This window comes from Hippocampus bargibanti, linkage group LG20, assembly GCF_051943395.1.
Source record: "Hippocampus bargibanti isolate YZ-2025 linkage group LG20, ASM5194339v1, whole genome shotgun sequence".
Lineage (NCBI taxonomy): Eukaryota > Metazoa > Chordata > Actinopteri > Syngnathiformes > Syngnathidae > Hippocampus > Hippocampus bargibanti.
The window spans coordinates 11,718,249-11,737,286 of NC_142753.1; the positions used below are offsets into that span (position 1 = coordinate 11,718,249).

General features: G+C 41.5%; 2 protein-coding genes and 1 non-coding gene across 5 annotated transcripts; 2 read left to right on the plus strand and 1 right to left on the minus strand.

Moving 5' to 3' along the window:
• The first annotated feature begins 440 nt into the window (after positions 1-440).
• Positions 441-5,317, plus strand: LOC148883232 (uncharacterized). The gene is made up of 10 exons (XM_089023453.1): positions 441-569; positions 862-897; positions 1,015-1,077; positions 2,217-2,291; positions 2,612-2,659; positions 2,727-2,781; positions 3,660-3,749; positions 3,827-3,890; positions 3,967-4,014; positions 4,111-5,317. The coding sequence occupies exons 1-9, from the start codon at positions 554-556 to the stop codon at positions 3,988-3,990; spliced, it is 471 nt and encodes a 156-aa protein (XP_088879579.1). The 5' UTR covers positions 441-553; the 3' UTR covers positions 3,991-4,014; positions 4,111-5,317.
• On the plus strand, positions 1,657-1,787 carry LOC148883233 (U8 small nucleolar RNA). Its single transcript, XR_016113490.1, has one exon. It is a non-coding gene; the product is annotated as a U8 small nucleolar RNA (small nucleolar RNA).
• Positions 4,511-18,494, minus strand: sack1hb (scaffolding CK1 anchoring protein Hb). Of its 3 annotated transcripts, none has more exons than XM_089023452.1 (9): positions 18,279-18,494; positions 12,009-12,130; positions 11,710-11,894; positions 11,268-11,600; positions 10,440-10,604; positions 10,229-10,353; positions 9,614-10,156; positions 7,337-9,527; positions 4,511-6,013 (listed from the first exon to the last, which is right to left on the minus strand). In XM_089023452.1, the coding sequence occupies exons 3-9, from the start codon at positions 11,830-11,832 to the stop codon at positions 5,993-5,995; spliced, it is 3,501 nt and encodes a 1,166-aa protein (XP_088879578.1). In that variant the 5' UTR covers positions 11,833-11,894; positions 12,009-12,130; positions 18,279-18,494; the 3' UTR covers positions 4,511-5,992. The 3 variants fall into 3 exon arrangements, with proteins under 3 accessions (XP_088879578.1, XP_088879576.1, XP_088879575.1); XM_089023450.1 differs by having other exon boundaries at positions 18,236-18,494; XM_089023449.1 differs by having other exon boundaries at positions 18,232-18,494.
• Positions 18,495-19,038: the final 544 nt, after the last annotated feature.

The window sequence follows — 19,038 nt, forward strand, 5'->3', positions numbered from 1 at the left end:
ACAATGTCTTGGAAAATGTCTGCCCTACCCTGCATGGTGACACATTAGGTACAAAACCACAACAGAAAAGTAAAATACATGACCACTGTGTAAAAGACATGTTTGTGTTGAATACCTTGGTGAATAGATTTGAGAGGGAAATGAGCTACAAGCTGGACTTGTTAATCAATCTTGGGACAAACAAGCATTTGTACTCGGGTTTACGGACAATTTTAATGAAGGTAACATGCAAACCATACTCAAAAAGGCCTAAGATTCCCAGAGCCAGGCCAACCACTTTTAATGATATTAAATTGAAACTTTAATAATAACCTTTCAATTTTTAAATATTCACTAAGCCATATTGAGGACTCAACTAACTGTCGGATAAATAAATTAAATTTGCAGCGAAATTAATAGTTCCTGACATAAATACATAATGCAGACCGCCATATTGCCGTCTTCTTCGCTACCCGGGCTTTTTGGCGCCCATTTGCTCGATAACTCAAGTGGACTAAGTGGTCAACATCACATCTAGATAGTTAAACGACGAGTTTTCAATAAAAACTCGAAAATGAGCACTTCAGCAGGTTTGTCGACGTTTTCTTGGTTAGCTTTAACAGCACAAGTAATACGCTTCCGATATGTAACACATAGGCGTGTGTTGTTGATTAATATTTTACAGGTGGCTAAAATGACGTTTGCGCACTGTACGATAATTCCTTTAGAATTTAGATTAAGCTAAAATGTCTTAATTGTATAGCATATGTTGGGCTTCATTATCTAATATCAACCACATACCTATAAATGAATATGTACTAACCGATAATCATTGACAATTTAAGACATTTGTTGACATTTTCTTGTATTGTCTTGCAACAGTATTCAACGTGGACGATATCATGACAGCTAAAACAGGCAAGCTTATCAAAGATGTGTTCAAATAGTAAACGTATAGACTTGATAGCTAGCTATCTTAAATTATCTTCAATAAATCATTGCTATCTTAAATGATCATTTCTATTTAACCACTAGGTGGGGGTACACAAGAGCCCAAAATTGAAGCGCTGAAGAGAAAACTCGCCAATCTGCAACAAGGTGATATACATTTTATTTGTTAACACTAAAATAATTTGTTTGGTTATTAATCATGTCATAAATTAAACTGCTGATGGTATGGTAAACGTATTTAAGTTGTATTTTGGAATCTTATACTTCGTTGGAGCCGGAAGTGCTCTTTGACGTCATTTCCGTCCCCGTTTTTCCTCCGTGTTGCCTTTTTTTGACGTCTTTCTTTGTTAAAATAGAATGCCGTCGCATTATGTGCAACCCGTGTGTATTGTTATTTTGTTTATAGACTGAATTTATAGTGAACCTCAAAATATCTCCGTGGAGAGTTCGATTTTGTTGTATTTCTCAATAGGGGCCAATAAGAACGCGTGTGTGTCGTGGCGTCATCGTATATTTACATATTGGCTACGTTGAACATTCGAAATGATCTCAGAAATCGAGGTTTTGTCGTGAACTGACTTCATCAATGTCATGTTAAACACGGTAGTGTCAGTGTGTTTCTTATTTATATGTTTATCACGTGGACTGGTTAACTTCGCAAGTTGAAACCGTGACTTATCTTGCTTGTGCCCGAAGTCAAATCGACAATTCGCCCGTCGTACAGCATTGTCAGTAAGGTACATCCTTACCTGTTACTCCTTCTTGGAGTTTCAGAAAATGATGAATGGAGATTAATGAGACATGATTAATGCCTCTCTCCTGTATGGCTACAACACCCATGCAGGAGCCATTCTGACTCAGATTAAATGTTAATATTAAAATTGTAAGTATGCAAATTGTGGCAATCATTCAAGTCTGTCCTGACCAGACTTTAGTAGAAACGTAGTCCGACTGTATTTTACAGACATCAAGAGAAATCCACCTGGAATCCATCAAGTAGATTTTAGGTGTCATCCCGGTCTTTTTGTGGAAAGCCTGGAATGGAATGGGTTTACCTCTATTAGGCACGCAGTGGAGAAATTTACATTTCACAGCAGCAAAGTTATGAAAGGAAAGAAAGAAATCAAAAAACAAAATACAGGAGTTGCTGGAAAGGCAGCCATCCTGAAGTCAAAAGAATAACAGCAACAAAAAAAAAAAAAACAAATAAATAATATGACAACACCAAGACATCCCTAAAAGGTATCCCGAAAATGTCATCACTTGCTTTGGTGTCGTTCTTGAAGGCAAAAAAGACCTTGAGGAGGAAGTAATGCAGAGAGAATCTCTCTGTGAGTGTCTCCAGAAGGAGCTGGCTACATGTAAGTAGCCCATATATTGTCACAAACAACACGCGGAGCCTCCAATGCAGAAGTTTAGTCCAAATGTATTATAGGGCCGAAACTACCAGTATGACTTTAGTTCGCTGAAGAAGCATCCTGGTTAAGAAGCGAAACGTCCGACACCTTCAAAGAAGTACAGATGACGGCTGAAGAAACCTTTTCTTTGTTAAAGAATGTTTCTGAATGTACTGTTTGGAGGTTCCGCTGAACAATGTACTGTACTGTTATCTGTTGCTTCCAGTATTTACAATGAGATCATGTCCTAGAGTACATAAAAAAAGTCCCCGTTGTTGTTTCAGTGCAAACCGAGGCCTTCCAAGTGGAACGGACCCACCAAGAAAGAAAAGGTACTTCAAATTCATGTTCACTTCATGAAGCTGTCACTCAATCAACGAAATATCTCATTTCCTGAAGAATTGTCACAGAAGTTGCAGCTCCAGTGCGAGGAATCCGAGCGCGAGTTTGTCAGGTGATCTTTCACGTTGAAACCGGAGGGACAACATACCAAAAAAGTCCTGACGACATTATTATGATTATTTAATTTAAATTTTTCAAGAGTCATTGTTCTTTTCACAGTAGGTGGTAGTAATTTACCATGATGATCTCCAAATTGTCTTATGTTGAAAGCACTCGCGCTGAATATTCAGGAAGTCTTGTTTTTGAATTGGTGACAATTCCTGATGTCACGTCACGGAAGGAACGCCCCTGACCGAGATAGGACACACAATGCATTTTTGGTACTTTGTTTGGTCTGAAAACTTCGTGTTGATGGCGAAATTAGAAGGAAAACACATAAATAACGCCATGTGAATCGTTGTGTGTTGCACCAAGACTACTATTTGATATTCGCTGACACAAATTCCCAGGAGAAAAATCAGCCCATTTCCAATGGAGCTTTGGCGCCACCTTGGGCATTTTCTGGGTGCTACATTTCTGTCCAGATGCCTCAAAATGACCCGGAAAGAATTCTTTAATCGATTGCAAACTTTTATGCTTTCCTCTTCAGAACTATTTGAATCATTTTCATAACTGGATGAGTAACAAGAAAGCATCATCTCCAAATCTGAAGCCATTGTTTTCTTTCTCGAGCAAGGCAAGACGTCTTGGCGTGACATCACAAACAAGGGGGCGGGACCTTCTGAAACTAGCCACATCCGGGTTAAATTTGAAGTCGTTTTTGGACACTTTAAGTCATTTTTATTGGTGTTTTGCATTTGACTAAAAATATCATCCTGCGTGTTTTGGGTATTTGAAATGCTATCAAACGTTTTTCTGATGTCAGTTAGGAAACAAAAAAGTGGTGTCGGTTGTCCTTTAATTTTTTGCACTTCCTGACATCGGTTTTAGGCTCGCCGATCAGAACAAGAAGAGCGATGAACTCCTGGCACAGCATCAGTCTGAAATCCAGGAGTTGAAGCACAAGCGGCGAATGCTGCGGTGCATATTACCGATCAGTCGTGCCCCATATGAACTAATATTGTACATTTATGGCAATTTATTTTTTCAAACAACAGACTCAAGTTTGAGGATCAGCTCCATCAACTCATAAAGCAGCACAACCAACTGTACGCCATCATTGTAAGTGGGCACGTTTCCGTGCAACATTTCATCCTTATGATAACTTAAACAATCTTCCTTCTTATTGGATTTCCAGAAAAAATCTCAGCCCAAAAAATAAAGCGAAGCAATGACTCGACTCAAGGTAAAATGACCTTCGGCACGTCATACTTTTCCTGCCGTGCTTCCTTGGATTTTCCCATTTCCCAAACCATGAAGTCTCGTTCCGTTGCTTTTGCAGAAAGTGAGACGTCTGCTCAGCCGATTGATGGCCATCCGCAGCGACGACTTACTTTAATGGAAAAGAAAAGTGGAATTTCCTCCTTTTTTTCTTCTGTTGACCCGAGGTAACTGTCAAAATATTCCCCTGCTGAAACTGTTGGAAATTCTTTGTTCACTTTGTGTTTTAATGCTTCAAAGTTGTTTCGCATGATAAATGTTAAATTCTTGTTAAGCCAAATACATTGTCACGTATGGAATTTGCAAAAGTGCACAGACAAGTATTTGTAGCTTTGAAGAGGTTGGATTAAAAATATTTGTAGCACACTTAAAATGCACTTTCATCATACTTAATGACCACATATTCAATTTTTATTAAAAAAATATGAATACAAGGTTCTTTGAGACGACAGTATGACAAGTATTGTTCAATTAAAAACAGCCAGCCAATTTATTCTTTTGAATATGTACAACCTCGCATATAAATGAGTGCAAAAAATAAAAATAAGGCAGCCTAAATCTTTGGCTTAATCACACTACGCAAGAGAGGCGTGCGTGACATTTAACTCATTCACTGCCAGACGATGTGCAAAAATATGTCCTCTCCAGTGCCAGGGTTTTTGTCATTTTTACTTAAATTGCAGGACCCACAGATTATTGAGTTTTAGGACTACATAAACATCTGACCGATGCTTTATCGGCACCCTCACCCCTCCATGTCATGCTTTTCAATTCCCGAATAAATTCAGAAATTGCAGTGAATGAGTTAAAAGTCGTTAAATGAGTCACGTCAGCAAAATGTTTGTGTCTTTTTCGCTCCAAAGCTGGGAACTTCAAGTTGAAGCTGTAAACATATTTACGTACATTAAATACATTCACCCCCCCCCCCCAAAAAAAAAAAAAAAAATCACATTAAAATATACTATCATGGCCTTTACGATCTTGTTTTTATTATGTCTGTTAATATCAGGGATTCATTTGCATTACTTTTGGACAAACATTTGGACACAACAGACTGTCTAATTTCGCATTGGGCAAACATAGGGTCACATTTGATTTAAAAAAAAAGCGGACAAATTGACATTTGCATTCATGAATGAGGTTTGAAAAATTGTAAATGCTAACTTTATGTGTAGGAATATATCTTTTTTTTAATCCAACTAATCTTTATAATAACAGTGATAAAATTCCAAATAAAAACATGACAACATAAATGCTATGAGGGCCAACGGGAAAAAAACAGTGTGCGTCATATGTGATATCCCGGTCTCTTATATATACACTCTTTCTTTGCAAATATTATACACTTGTTCCCACTTTATTTCATGTACATCACATCTTCTTTTGCACCAATTAAAGACACAAACATGGATTAACGTAAGATCTCCAATTGACACAAAAGGAGGCTCTGAACAGTTTCTTACTGTTAACATTTATGTTTTGTGTGTATTTTGGCACACGAACAGACACATTCCCAGTGGAGAAAAAAAACAAAAGGCAAAGGACATCATTTTTGTTGTGTCGAATGGCATATATTTGTATTTTCAATCATTCAATGTGTTCTTCTGACATCCCCTTTCAGTCAACATGCCTGCACCAAGCCCATCTTTTCTTTTGCACATTCTCCACTTCCAGTCACCTTATAAGGTAAAAGTTGTATCAGTGTTTTACAGATGGGCACATTCTGTACCCATTTTTTTGTTGTTGTAATTTTCCATGTTGTAGCTTCAAGTTTTCTTCCGGTCCCCCCCCCAAAAAAAAAAAAAAAAACCCACAAAAAAATCCAGCAGGAGAGGTCGCCGCATTGGAGCAAACTTTCATAATGTTGTTGGCACATTTGTAGGTTTGCTCATTGCGCTTTCGTCGATTCTCACGTCGCCATCACCCGGACAACTTTTTCTCTATTATCCAAGGGTGTTCCCCATCTGTTAAAAGAACAACAAAGCGATTATTTGCTGGTGTTACTGATAGAGAAGTTATCATATTTAAAAGTTTCATGCTGTTGTATGCTTAGTCAACACTTGTGACTCAATACACAAGTGTAGCACAGGCAACCTGGGGTCAATCAGGTCAACGGACACAGCAATTTAAACGGTCAGCTTCACAGGAGTCATTTACGACTTGGGGAAGTCCATATCACAGGAGTAATTTAGGACTTCAAGCTCCTTTTTACAGGAAGAGGTTAGCCAGGATACAAACTTATCAGTTCATGGGAAACGCAATGTTTTATTGCTGACATCTGTTGATGCTCAGAACGTCCAGAGGCGCGGTATTGTAATCAAGAAAACTATGTTTTATTAATGTCTCACTTTAATTTGCATATACTCTCAATAAATAGCTTGACAGAGGGGCGCAGAATTCAGACGTATGTCATAGAGGACTGCGTTTCCTGCCGGCAGTAGGGACAATCTTTCTGGTTCCGAGTCTATGTCCACAGTGTCTGACTGTCATATCTCTGACATTTACTTTAATCGGTTGGTAACAAATCAAAAAGATATGATTGAAGTGACTATGATGAAACAATAAAAATGAAACCACTACCTATGATGGTATCTAAACGGAAAAAGGGTACTGTTAGAGGTTAGACTACTGTTCCAAACCAAATTTCTACATTATATGTCAAAAGATGGACATATCCTGTGTGAAAATAACCTTGTTTCGATACCTGTCCTCAGATTTTTTTTTAAACAGTGCCAATCCAACCATCCATTTTCTACTTCTTGGGGGTAACCGCTTTAGCAGCCAAGATTTCCCTCTCTCCAGCCTGACTAATCAGATGCCCGTGCCGTGCCACCTTGTCTGACTCTGCATAGGCAAATTTCCATGCACCCTCAAGATCTGGTTCACTGTTCTATGACCGGGACGAAAAGAACACTGAATCTTAGACTCAACTCCCCCATCTCCAGCACCCTTGAAAAGACCTTGGGACCAATTTAAAGTCTTAATATACATCAAAAACATAGATTGCGGATCACAAACAAAGTTGACTAGGTTATTGAACGTAAAACAAAACCAAAAAACCTACGCCGCTCATCCGTTGTTCTACTTTTGTACAGCATGTTCAGAAAACAATACCCAAAGCCTAGATTGAGTACAGTTCTATAAAATTAAACACCGATAGTTGGAGTAAAGCATTAGAAGCTTCAAAACATGCCAGATTCTAAAGACGATAGTGAATTGAAGTTTTCCTTTGAAATCTACCCTCAGGTCCAACATTGCAAACTTTTTTGTACGTAGTGGTAAACTACCTCAAAGCGGCTGTAGACTTTCTTCTCCTTCCTCAGGCTCTCTATCCTCTTTAGCAGTCCCTCTCTCTCCTGTACAACAACGTGAGGTCGCAGCAAACGGTTCTTCTTGGTGGTAAAGTCATTGTCCTTTACGTCGCGGTCTCCGTCCTCGTCCCGTTCGTGTCGGTTCTTCTGACTGTTTGCTGAGATCTGCTCCAGAATGACCTTGGTGTCGTCACGTAGGTTGCTGCTAAACAGAACCGAGCTCCCAGAGGGCTGGTACCGTGATGAACTTGACACGCCAGACGACGTCTTGTGGTTGGCGCTGGTCTGATCAACGGCGGTGGTTCCTGTGTCCTTACTTTGCTTTTTATTGTAATCTTCCACCATTTCTTTCACGGTGCTCATACTACCCCGATCTTCTCCTGAAGACTTCTTCTCCTTATCCTTGGGGCCCAGTAGTCCCTTTAGCCTCTGAGTCTGTTTCTTCAGAAAGTCGAGTGTTTTTCCGTCCCCCTTTCCATCGCCAATGGTGTTGATGGATGTGTTGGATCCAGTAACTTTCTCATTGAAGTCGTCATGCGATGCAGATGATGAACTATGAAAGCGACTCTTCTTCAGCTCGCTCTTCTCTGAGTCTGTAGCATCCGTCAAGATCTCTTCGCCACAGGAGACCCGACGTGGATTGAGTCCCTTAAGCTTAACTTGATCCCGTTTAAATATCTTGGGGGATTGAAGGGGCTTCAACGTCTTAAATATGTCTTTCTTTTGACCATCCGATGAGCTCTCATCTTTGCTGGCATCGGAGGTCTTCACGCTGCTTACAAAAGGTTTGGGAGAGAGGAGAGACGGTTTGGTAGATGTGAGCGAAGATCGCCGAGAGAGTTCCATCACTTTTGCTGAGAAATCTGGTTTCTTTGTCTCGGATTCTCCAGAATTTTGAGTAGAACTGTCTGGAGAACTCGTGGGGGAATTGTCAGAATAGTCTAACTTCTTCTCCACGGGCTCTGGGACTTTTAGCGACGCTTCAGTCTCCATTTTAGATGCTTTTCGCTTCGCCGCTACTTCTTTGAAATACTTAAGTCGACTGGCAGGGTCGTTGATGTTCAGAGATGATGAGGTCTCAATTGTTGGATTTGACTGGATATCCTGTGGAGGATTCTGGTATTCAGCTTTTCCTTCGGCGATGTCTGTCAGTCCTTTCTCGCTTTCCTTTGAACCCTCACTATTCTCTTCGTCCTTGTCATTATTTTGATCGTCAGCCATCTTTTTCCACTCGAACGGTTCCCGAGACGACCGCCTCTTCTCTAGAATCTGGGCTACCACCGAGGATTTGATTTCATCCTCCGTGCCAGATTTTCCGCCGCCACTCCCACTGTGAATCTCTGCTTTGGAAGATGAGAAGATGAGCGAGGAACGCAGACGTGAGCTACGCTGAAGGAGCGGGTTTACCCGTGAGCGGAAGGAATCATGTTTGGAAAGGAAGAGTTCCGGATGATCTTTGACTTCTTTATCCCTGATGTCCTCTTTTGAAGAACCCCATTCTTTCTCCAGTTCCTTCTCACTTCTATCCATTGAAACTGAATAAAGCAAATCCTTGTCGCTGCCATCGAGGTTGATCGGCTTCCCATAGCGTGGTTTTGGGATATCCGCTCTAGACCTGGAGGCGACATTTGTCAGGTCATTTTGTCGGAAGCGGCCGGTTGAACTTTCACCTGACTCCTGGGTGGGCGAAGGATCTTCAAAGGCGTCAGGGCCTGCGGGTTGGTTCAGACCAGCTTCTCCGCCTTCCTCGTATGTGCTGAGATATGAGTGAATCCGCCAATTCCGCAATCCATGTCGGACGCTTGCATCCTCACCGTGCTCCTGATCTGAATATTTTGGAAATGACTTCTTGTCTGGTGGATGAGGGTGTGTGGGTGAGCTCTGACAAGCATATGCCTGACCAATGGTTGGCCTCTTCTGGGCGGAGCTTCCTCCATATCTTCCAGCTACCGGAGGTGCATGAATCCCATCGGTCCCGCTTAGATCATCGGAGGAAAGATGCGCATAGCCTCTTGGGTAGTTTCCGGTGTTGAACTCGAGGTCCGAACGAAACGAGCTTGTGTCCGAATACTGGTCGATGGCTAGATGTGGCGGACGATGTCTGTCATAATGTCCGTGGCCAGAACCTGGTCCAGGACCTTCACTGTAGAAATGGTGTCTCGGGTCCCTGTTAAAAATGTCGAGATTCAATGAGATTTATCCACGGCTCTGAATGCTAACGGTAAAAATATTGGTGTTGAAAAGGCTGCATACCTGTGGAAGTCTGTCTCATCCAGATTGTTCATAACTCTGTGCTTCATATAGTGCCTGGAGGACATGTAATTGTCCTGAGTTCCTTCTGCGTAGCTGTGCCTCTTGAAGGGGCTAAACTCCATCTGCCGGGAGATGATGGACCGTCCCTGCTCCAAGTAGGACTGCTGTGGACGGAAGTGCTGCTGAGAATACTTCCCGATCATAATTCCTGCCCCATGCTCAATGGTGTGACGGAAGGGGTCGTTTCTACGGAAAGGAAGTGCCAGGTTGCGTTCCTGGTCTCCGTGTGAGAAGCTTGAGGTCATCTCGGCTTGCCTTCGGAAGCCTAAAGGATTCAATAGGGACTGAGTCCTCTTTAATCCCAACTGTCTACTCAAGTAACCGCCGCCGTCTGGGACTGTAAGCGATCCATCTGACGGGTCAATGACGAGCGGCTCTGACTGAGCGTAGAGGATGCGAAATTCTTCGTCAAATGTTGCCACAAGTTCTCCAAGAAAAAGGTGAGCGATGCAACGATGAATTTTCTCGTATGACCACATGAAGCTAGAAGACAATACAAAGGAAATGATCTTAATCAAAGAAATCCAACAACTAATCACCAAAATCAGACCTCACCTGTAATTACCGCTGAGTACAGCTCTGCAGTCGGCCAGAAGGAAACGATCTTTCATTTGCCCCTTGAACGACTTCCCCGTTCGTGATTGATAAGTGGTTCCCGCCACAGTCCTGACACGCATCATCTGGAAAATGAAAATAATGTCGCGGGTTTCACATGGCTCAGGGAGTTCTACAGTACCGGATGTGAGTCACCCGACAAAGCGATTACCTGAATTAAGTCCAAGTTGACCTTGCAGTTGATCACCATAGAGACAAAATTATGGGCTTCCTGCTCGTCCAGAAGAATATAAACAGGAATGTGTCGCGCTGTTGCGTCCAATAGGTCGGAAAAAATGTCCACGTCTGTAAACGTGTCCATCACCACAGCAATGACCTAAAAAAATGCAAAAGATTTATATCGTTGATTACATGACAAGAGACAGAAACAGGGTCTCCCGTTGTTACCTCTCAGTCTGTTGGAGAGATTTTTCCCCCCCAAGAGAAAACAGATTGTTGCAGCAAATTGGACATCATAGTCCTAGATGACGTGACGTAGTTAGGCTACATCCATTTAATACCTCCAGGAGTGGCCAATTAAGATTTGTGCTTAGTTAAAAGTTGTTTCCAGAGAATGCAAAGCACGTTTTGATCGCGCTCAACACCGGAAACAACTAGCACGGCTGCATAAACTCCACACGTAAGCCGCCACTGGGAGCAGGTCTAACAAGTCATGAGTACTGACATCTGGCATGTGCATCTCATCTTAATTAGCCCTTCTTTAGCCCTCACCAGAGCCTGGCAACCAGCTGTTTGTCGGAAAGGGCGTAGCAGCAAAGTTGGCAGTGGCAGATAGAAAGTGTAATTATTCTCACAGGGAGATTGCATGAGACAAAACATCCACAAATCAGTAATGCTGTAGCTTGTTCGGTACATGCGGTAAAGAGAACATAAGTTGTTTGTGGATGGATGACGTGTGGTTCCACATCAATTGCCAATCTATGTGGGAGGCCTCAAGGTAATGTGCCAAGGTCATCATCAAATCAGCACGTTTCCTTACCTGTCGAGCATTCTTGATGAGTCTTCTCGCCTGTTCCTTGATGCTTGGCATGTTTGGCTCTGACGGGTTCACCAGAGTGGTGACTTCCGTGGGCCCGATGAAGTTGTTCTGGGTTAGAGGCCATCCTAAGTCCAGACCCGGAGCGGCCAGGTCGGACTGCATGGGCCAATAAGTGTCGGAGGAGCCCTCTACATCGTGGCCACCCTCCGGGGGCCGAAGGTCAGGAATGCTGTGGCTGTGAGTGGGCCCCTGGATTGTCGATTTGATGTGTTCAATTTCACCTTGTGCCAAGAAGCTGACCACTTCTGCACTCTGGAGAAACTCATAGTAGCCCTGGTGGGATAAAAAGCACATCATCAATGCACTGGTACTAATGCAAACTTGGCTCAAAGAGCACCAGGATATTTATTTTTAAACATTAGAAACATATTTTTTTGCTTACCGGTAAATCATTTTCGATCAGTGCATCAATGGCGAGTCGATATTCTTCCTTGTAGTGTGGTGGCAAATAGTTTGGATCCAGGGGATTATCCCCAATGGATGAACTCTGAGACCGGTGAGCCATGGTTGGAGATATGAGCGACGGTCAAAGTCAAGGTCGTTGATGGGCAATGGAAAAAAAAAACTCTACGAGACAAAAGCAGGAGGAAAAGGTAGCACGTTAATGTTGCAAATGCTGAAAATCTCAGAGTGAGAATTGCTGAGCGAAAAGTGGCAATGTTTGCAGCGGGAAAGGCATACAGAGGTGTATGGACAGGTTCTCTCACGAGGATCTCTGTTGAGTCAACCCGTCATGGCCGCAAGCCACTCAGACGCCAAGTCCAACATGATGAATACTTTGCTAAATAGACACAGTCATCTGGCTGCAAAAAAAAAAAACAGAAACAGAAACAAATAAGGTGTTTAGCCAAAACTAAACTCCACTTTTTAGTTTTTGCCTTGAACTCATTCACTGCCATTCCCGCATTTATTCGGGTTTTGTTTTTTTTCTTGCGGGGGTGCCGATCAAGCGCTGGTCAGACCTCTGGGAATGTTTTTCCCTCCCATTTGCCTTTTGTCAGCCGTCCCCACTTGCACCTCAGATAACTCCAGACGCATATAACTTAGGAATTAACTCCTTTTTTTCTGATGAAAGAAGAAGGTTTCTTATGCTGCGTTGAATGTTTATGTAGTCCTAAAACTCAATCTCCTCTGGCTCCTGCAATTTGAGTGAAAATGACAAAAACCCTGGCATTAGAGTGGACACGTTTTAGCACACTGTCTTGCAGTGAATGAGTTAATCAATAAATGATGGAAGGATGGATGAATGAATGAATGAACACCAGGCGAGGGCTTTTAACTGGGTAAAGACTTAAACTTGGACACTGTATTTTCTGCACTATAAGGCGTACCTCATGTCCTTATAAACCACTGTGCTTTATATATGGAAAATGTTTTAAAATGTCATTCATTGAAGGTATGCCTTATAATACGGTGCACCCAAAAGGCTTTAAAATATGTAATTCATTGACGGAGCACCTTATAATCTCGTGTGCTTTATAGTCAGGAAAATACGGTACTTGTAAATTAAAATGTTTGGAATTGACACAGCAGGAATGAAACCGCACTTTGTCATATCATAACAAGTCACCTCCACATTAACTGATAAACTAAATAACAACAAACTCCAACTCGGGTTATTACAGCCTCCTTGAAAAACGTTTTTTTTCCAGATAATGTTTATCTTCATGACAACTAATTTTCATTAGGAGAATGGAGCAGTAACCCCCTTCCTCAAAACTCGCGCAATAGCGCCCTGACACACAGTTTCCCCAATGAACATGAAAATTAATCCAACAAGCCACACAAAAGAATCTCAAGAACCCATTCCTTTAAAAGGAAAAAGAAGTTGGACATTTTTTGTTTTAAAGGACAACCGACACCATTTTTTTGTTTCCTAACTGACATCAGAAAAACGTTTGATAGCATCTAAAATACCCAAAACACGCAGGCTGATATTTTTAGTCAAATGCAAAACATCAATAAAAATGACTTCAAGTGTTCTAAAACTGCAACAAATTGAGCTGCGAATTGGGGATTTTTAGAAAGCCCCGCCCCCAGTTCGTGACGTCACGCCAGGACGTCTTGCCTTGTCTAGAATCAAAACAATGGAGGTGTCGGTTGTCCTTTAAAGCAGCCACTTTATAGCGAATTTTAGGAGTCAAACTTTGCCAAACTCCTACTTAAGAATTGGTCATGGTCTCAAATTGTATTCTAAGTGCAAAGCAGTTTTTGTTTTCATTTCATTTGGCCCTAACGGCTGCGTACGAGATGTCTCATCTGGCATTGTGACTTTACGAGCTGCTCGAAAGAGCTCACTCAGCATTTGGAGACTTGAATACTGTCTCATGTTTCTGAGAATTACAACTCGTGAGGATGCCGCATAGTCTGTTTTGTCTTTATTTCAAGTCTGAACCAAGACAACAAAAAAACACGATCTTCTTTAGCAACTTGTTGCAGCTCACGCTTTTTGACTGTGTGGATACGTCTCCATGGAAACGTCCGGTCTGTCATACAATGTCGGGAGGCTGATTGTTAGTGTGCACAAATGATCCTTGTTACTTAAGAAGGCCAATTGTTTTTGTTTAAAGGACAACCGACGCCTCCCGACAAGTCGTGTCCATAATTTGTAAAATGGCTTCAAATGACTTCTACTGAGCGTATTTTACAAAGATTCCATCGCATATAGCTATATTTTACGTTTTAAGACTAGCGCTGAATATTCAGGAAGTCTTGTTTTGGAGTTGGTGACGAGACGTCACGTCACTGAAGGAACGCCCCTGACCGAAAAAAGGACACCTTGTAGCAGTCCTTCCATCATGTCCACGGGCTGATTAATTCCTTGCACGGAGCTTTGTCGCCATCTTCGGCCTCTTTTTGGTGCTACATTTTCCGCCCCCAGATACCTCAAAATGGCACGGAATAAATTCTTTAATCGATTGCAAACATGGATGCTTTCCTCTTCAGAACCATTTGAATCATATTCGTCACGAACAAAGGGGCGGGACCTACTGAAACTGGCCATTTCCGGTTTCATTTTGAAGTCATTTTTCGACACTTTGTCATTTTTATTGGTGTTTTTCACATGACTAAAAATATCAGCCTGCGTGTTTTGGGTATTTTAGATGCTATAAAACGTTTTTCTGATGTCAGATAGGAAACAAAAAAATGCTGTCGGTTGTCCTTTAAGAGCAAGTGACCTTTCCACAATTTGTTGTTGTGATAGCAAGGCGGACCTGAAGCAAAATGGCTGACTTCCTGTTTCTTTACTCTCATTCCTCACGATTGGAACTGTTAAAAGTTACAGAGAGTGGCCCGGGCAAGTATGTTGGGCATACATGCTACTTGGCATGGAATGGTTTCACAACCACCCCCAACATTCAATTGTTGAATCGAGCGCGCCGTCTCAGGCTTGAGTCGTTCTGCTGAATCATCGCTTTTGAATTGTGTCATGAAATTCACACGTGTTAAGAAATAATAACAGGGGGAACGTAGCGTGGAAATTTCCGAGTCAAGTTCTACTGTGGAAAGAAGAAGCGCTGCTGGGCGTTTGGTTTCAAGTCAACCCTCCCACCTAAAAGTTGTTTGGCACGTTTACGTGCTAACGACAATATAGGTTGATCTTCAGTGTTGTCAAAACAGTCCTGTCGTTTAGAGTAAGCGTTAGGGTAACATTTAGATTGAGAAAGAATGACAACTATTCATCATCTATTCCATCAGGTGTGTTCTTCATTTTCATTAGCCTCCCCGTTGTCGTTAAAAACAAAATAAAGAAATACTGCAATTTTCCCAATTTTGGGACTGTTAACTCATTCACAGCCAGACATGCGCAAAAATAATAATCATACATTTCAGTTATAAGCGCCTTTCAAAACTCTCAAGGTCACTTTACAGTCACAGGATCAGTTTTTCTGCGAGTGAGCAGCGGCAGCCACATGGACCAGCGTTCACTCAACCCAGAAGTAACTCAAATAGATAGAAAGCTAGCTAGCGAGCTAATAACTAGCCAGCTAGACAGTTAGCTAACTAACTAGATAGCCATATAGCTAATAGATAGCAAATGGATAGCACTCCAGTGCCAGGGTTTTTGTCATTGTCACTCTAATTCAGCGTCTCACAGAATATTAAGTTTTAGGACTGCATAAACATTCAATGCAGCGAAAGAAACCTTGGACTCTCTTCTTTCATCAGGAAAAAATAGTTAATTCCTAAATAATATATGTCTGGAGTTATATGAGCTTGAAATGAGGGCGACTGTCCAAAATATAATGCAATACATACATATTGGTTCATATAGCGCTTTAGTAACAGCATGTTGTGTGTTACACCAAAACAACTATTTGGTTCTAGGTGACATAAATTCCCAGCTGACAAATCAGCCCATTTCCAACGGAGCTTGGGCGCCATCTTGTGCATTTTCTGGGACACTACATTGCTGTCATTGACGTCTCCAATTTATATGGGAGGGCTCCTTAGCTCAATTGCACACATATGTGCTTTCCTCTTCAGAACTATTTGATTCCTATTCATAACTGGATGAGTAACAAGAAAGCATCTTCTCCCAATCTGAAGCCATTGTTTTGATTCTCGAGCCAGGCAAGACGTCCTGGCGTGATGTCACGAACAAGGGGGCGGGACCTTCTGAAACTCAGCATCTCCGAGGTCATTTGGAAATAGTTTTGGGACACTTGAAGTCATTTTTATTGCTGTTTTGCATTTGACTAAAAATATCAGCCTGCGTGTTTTGGCTATTTTAGATGCTATCAAATGTTTTTCTGATGTCAGTTAGGAAACCAAAATATGGTGTCGGTTGTCCTTTACGTTTTTGTAATCTCAGCCAGGTTTCCAAGCCTGATTTTTGAGGAGAGCTCATTCTTGGCATTCCTCTGTTGACACGGACTTGAAATGCAGTCGGAGACAAGATGGTAGCACACACACAGCAAAAATTGAATTTCCATCTCTGCTTGTGAATGAGTAACCCGGCGGCCATATTCCCATATCGCAAACGTATCTGTCGTCTCTTATCCCACCTCGCCCACTTGCATCCATCAAGCATACTTGACGCTCACTGAGTGAGATCATTCGGCTCAGCGAGGAATACCTGAGAACAGGTTGGGAGGGACGAGCCAGTTCAAGCGTTGTGCTGTCACCGCTTTTCAGCTGCGCTTGCTGTTAACGTGTTGGGACAGATGAACGCAAACAACGCACGCCGTGTCTCTCTGCGTATCGTCACACCTCGCCACAACTGTTGAGTGCCGCACAAAAGGGAGGACTGAAGGGTCGAGTTCAGTGTGTGGAAGCGACCGGTCCAGGGATTTGTGTTGTTTACAGGCACAAAACCCCACTAAAGAAGCTGTGGCTTCTCTGAACAAAACCACAATGGTGGCTTGAACTATGACTGCCCCAACTTTAGCATTTTTTTCAACTTTCTAAATTATTTTTTTAGTCACAAGTTGGCACTTGTTTTTTTTTTATTTAATTTGTATTTATTTTTAATAGCCAGTCACAATTTAATATACGGTTTAGTTTGTTTGCCCTCTGCCCGTCTCACCGCGATGGGGTGCAGAGCTTTCAGCCGCTCTGCTCCCAAACTCTGGAACTCACTTCCACCGAACATCCGTAACATTGACTCCCTTCCTACTTTCAAATATCACCTGTTTAAACTTGCTTTCGTGGTCTAGTTTAATCTGCTGTTTTATTATTTATTGTTTTATTTATGATTTTATTGTTTTATGTATTGTTTTTATTATAAAGTGTCCTTTGGTGTTCAGAAAGGCACTTGTAAATTTAATGTATTGTTATTATTATTATTTAGCTAGATAGATGTACGTTCTTATATTCCAACTTTATTCTCAGAACTCTACAATTGTATTTATATTTTTATATTTTATAATAATAATATAATACATTTTATTTTAAGTGCCTTTCAAATCTCTCAAGGACACTTTACAGACAAGCATAGATACTATAATACATAACTAAAATACAATTACAAATAGATTTATATATACAGTATATATATTAAGTTTTTTCATACAATTACAGTTTAGTCCTCGTAGTTGCTGGAATCGTATAACTTGTGATCCGTATGATTTTAGCCTTGCTACATTTTTCTTCTTCATTGATTTCAATGAAAATGATTTATGTCAAATTTCCCATACTGCCCCTGTGGCTTCCTGGTGGTACTGCAACATTTTTTTTTTTTTTGCCTGTCCACCAGCATTCAAAGGATCTACTATATAACACAGATCATGAATGGAACTTTTCCATGATCTCCCAGAACGGAATGAAAGCACTTGAGTCCGTGGCTACCCCAACAAACACCACATCTATAAAAAGACGCACCGCAAGAAATTCTTACCACAATACGCACTTTCCAACTCTTGTAATTACAAACAGTGGACCACTGTTTTCCAAAGTGAGTGACTCACTTGGAAAACGCGGCAACCAGATTTTAATTCCCACATTTTTTTTTACAATTGCTGCAAACTAAATTCAACGTGAGCAATAATAACAGTATCGGTCCCAAAGTCCACGGGTGGGAAACGTCTCGAAACTGGAGACCGGTCGTCTGAATGGGGCACACCTTTTTCAACTATGCTGTTTCTTTCAAATTATTTTTAAGGTACAGACTTTACCAGGAGGATGTCAACCTCCAACCTGGGCTGCAAATCAAACACATTTTCAACTGAAACTGGATTCACATATATATACACGCGGTGAAATGGAATACAGAAAAAAAATGTGAAGGGGAATGCAATGCAGATGTGCAGGAAAAACGGGATAGGAAACATGAAATGGAACAAAAAAAAGAACACATTGAACCGTTTAGTATGGAATAAAACAATAGAATAGAATGGAATGTGGAGCATGAACACAACAGTAAAAGTCAAGTCAGGAAGTAAATTGAATCGAGCTACTGTACCGACTTGATCTTTTGTCCAACTTCGTTTCGCCTTCCATTTACTGTACCTCCAAAACTTGCACGGCGTCTCGTTTTTGAACTTGTAAACAAAAAGAAGCAAAGATTTGATCAAAATAATCCCTCGAAGCGTGTCCGGTTTGAGTTTCAGTGCGTGTGTCCGTCGGTCCAAGTGCACCCGCGGGGCCGCCGCCACTACGGCGAATGAGGAAGGAACGACCTGAACGCACCGTGAGAAGCTCCGCGCGCTCCCCCCGCTCACCGGCCGAGTGGCCCCGCCCAGAGACGTCGCTGGCCGGGCACAGACACTCGGAGGCTCCCGCTGGGAAGCTCCGCCCCGACCGGAGCTTGTGTACGGTGCGGTTTCCCCCCCCCCCCCCTTCTTTTAAAACAAAATCCTCACTCTTTAAAAAGTGAAAACGTAATTATTTGCTTTGTTTAGAATATCCCCATTATATAATTTAGACTTGTTAGGTTTTTTTTTGCCAATTCAAAAACATTTTTCAATGTTGACATTTTACTTCCCTCAAAGGAAGAAAAACAGCATTGTGGTTCATTTATTAAGAAATGAAAACGTAATTACAGTGATACCTTAGCTTACGAACTTAATTGGTTCCCAGAAAGTATGTGTAAGGCGAAAAGTGTGCCTTCCAAACATTAATTTCCCATAGGAAACCATTAAAATGGTAATAATCCTTTCCTGTTTAATTTTGACTTCCCTCAATGAAAAAAAAAGATTCTGGTTCATTTGTTCAGTCTAAAGATACTTTTTTTCAGGTGATTCCCCTTTAAAATAAATCTATCTACACT

Bases quoted from the DNA above. Each gene is read 5' to 3' on its own strand.
- LOC148883232 (XM_089023453.1), top strand. The intron at 2,660-2,726 runs GTACTTCAAATT...CATTTCCTGAAG, and splicing joins GACCCACCAAGAAAGAAAAG to AATTGTCACAGAAGTTGCAG. The intron at 3,750-3,826 runs GTGCATATTACC...TTCAAACAACAG, and splicing joins CACAAGCGGCGAATGCTGCG to ACTCAAGTTTGAGGATCAGC.
- sack1hb (XM_089023452.1), bottom strand. From the start codon at position 11,832: ATGGCTCACCGGTCTCAGAGTTCATCCATTGGGGATAATCCCCTGGAT. The intron at 10,354-10,439 runs GTAATCGCTTTG...TTCATTTTCCAG, and splicing joins TCAACTTGGACTTAATTCAG to ATGATGCGTGTCAGGACTGT. The intron at 10,157-10,228 runs GTGAGGTCTGAT...ATTGTCTTCTAG, and splicing joins GTACTCAGCGGTAATTACAG to CTTCATGTGGTCATACGAGA.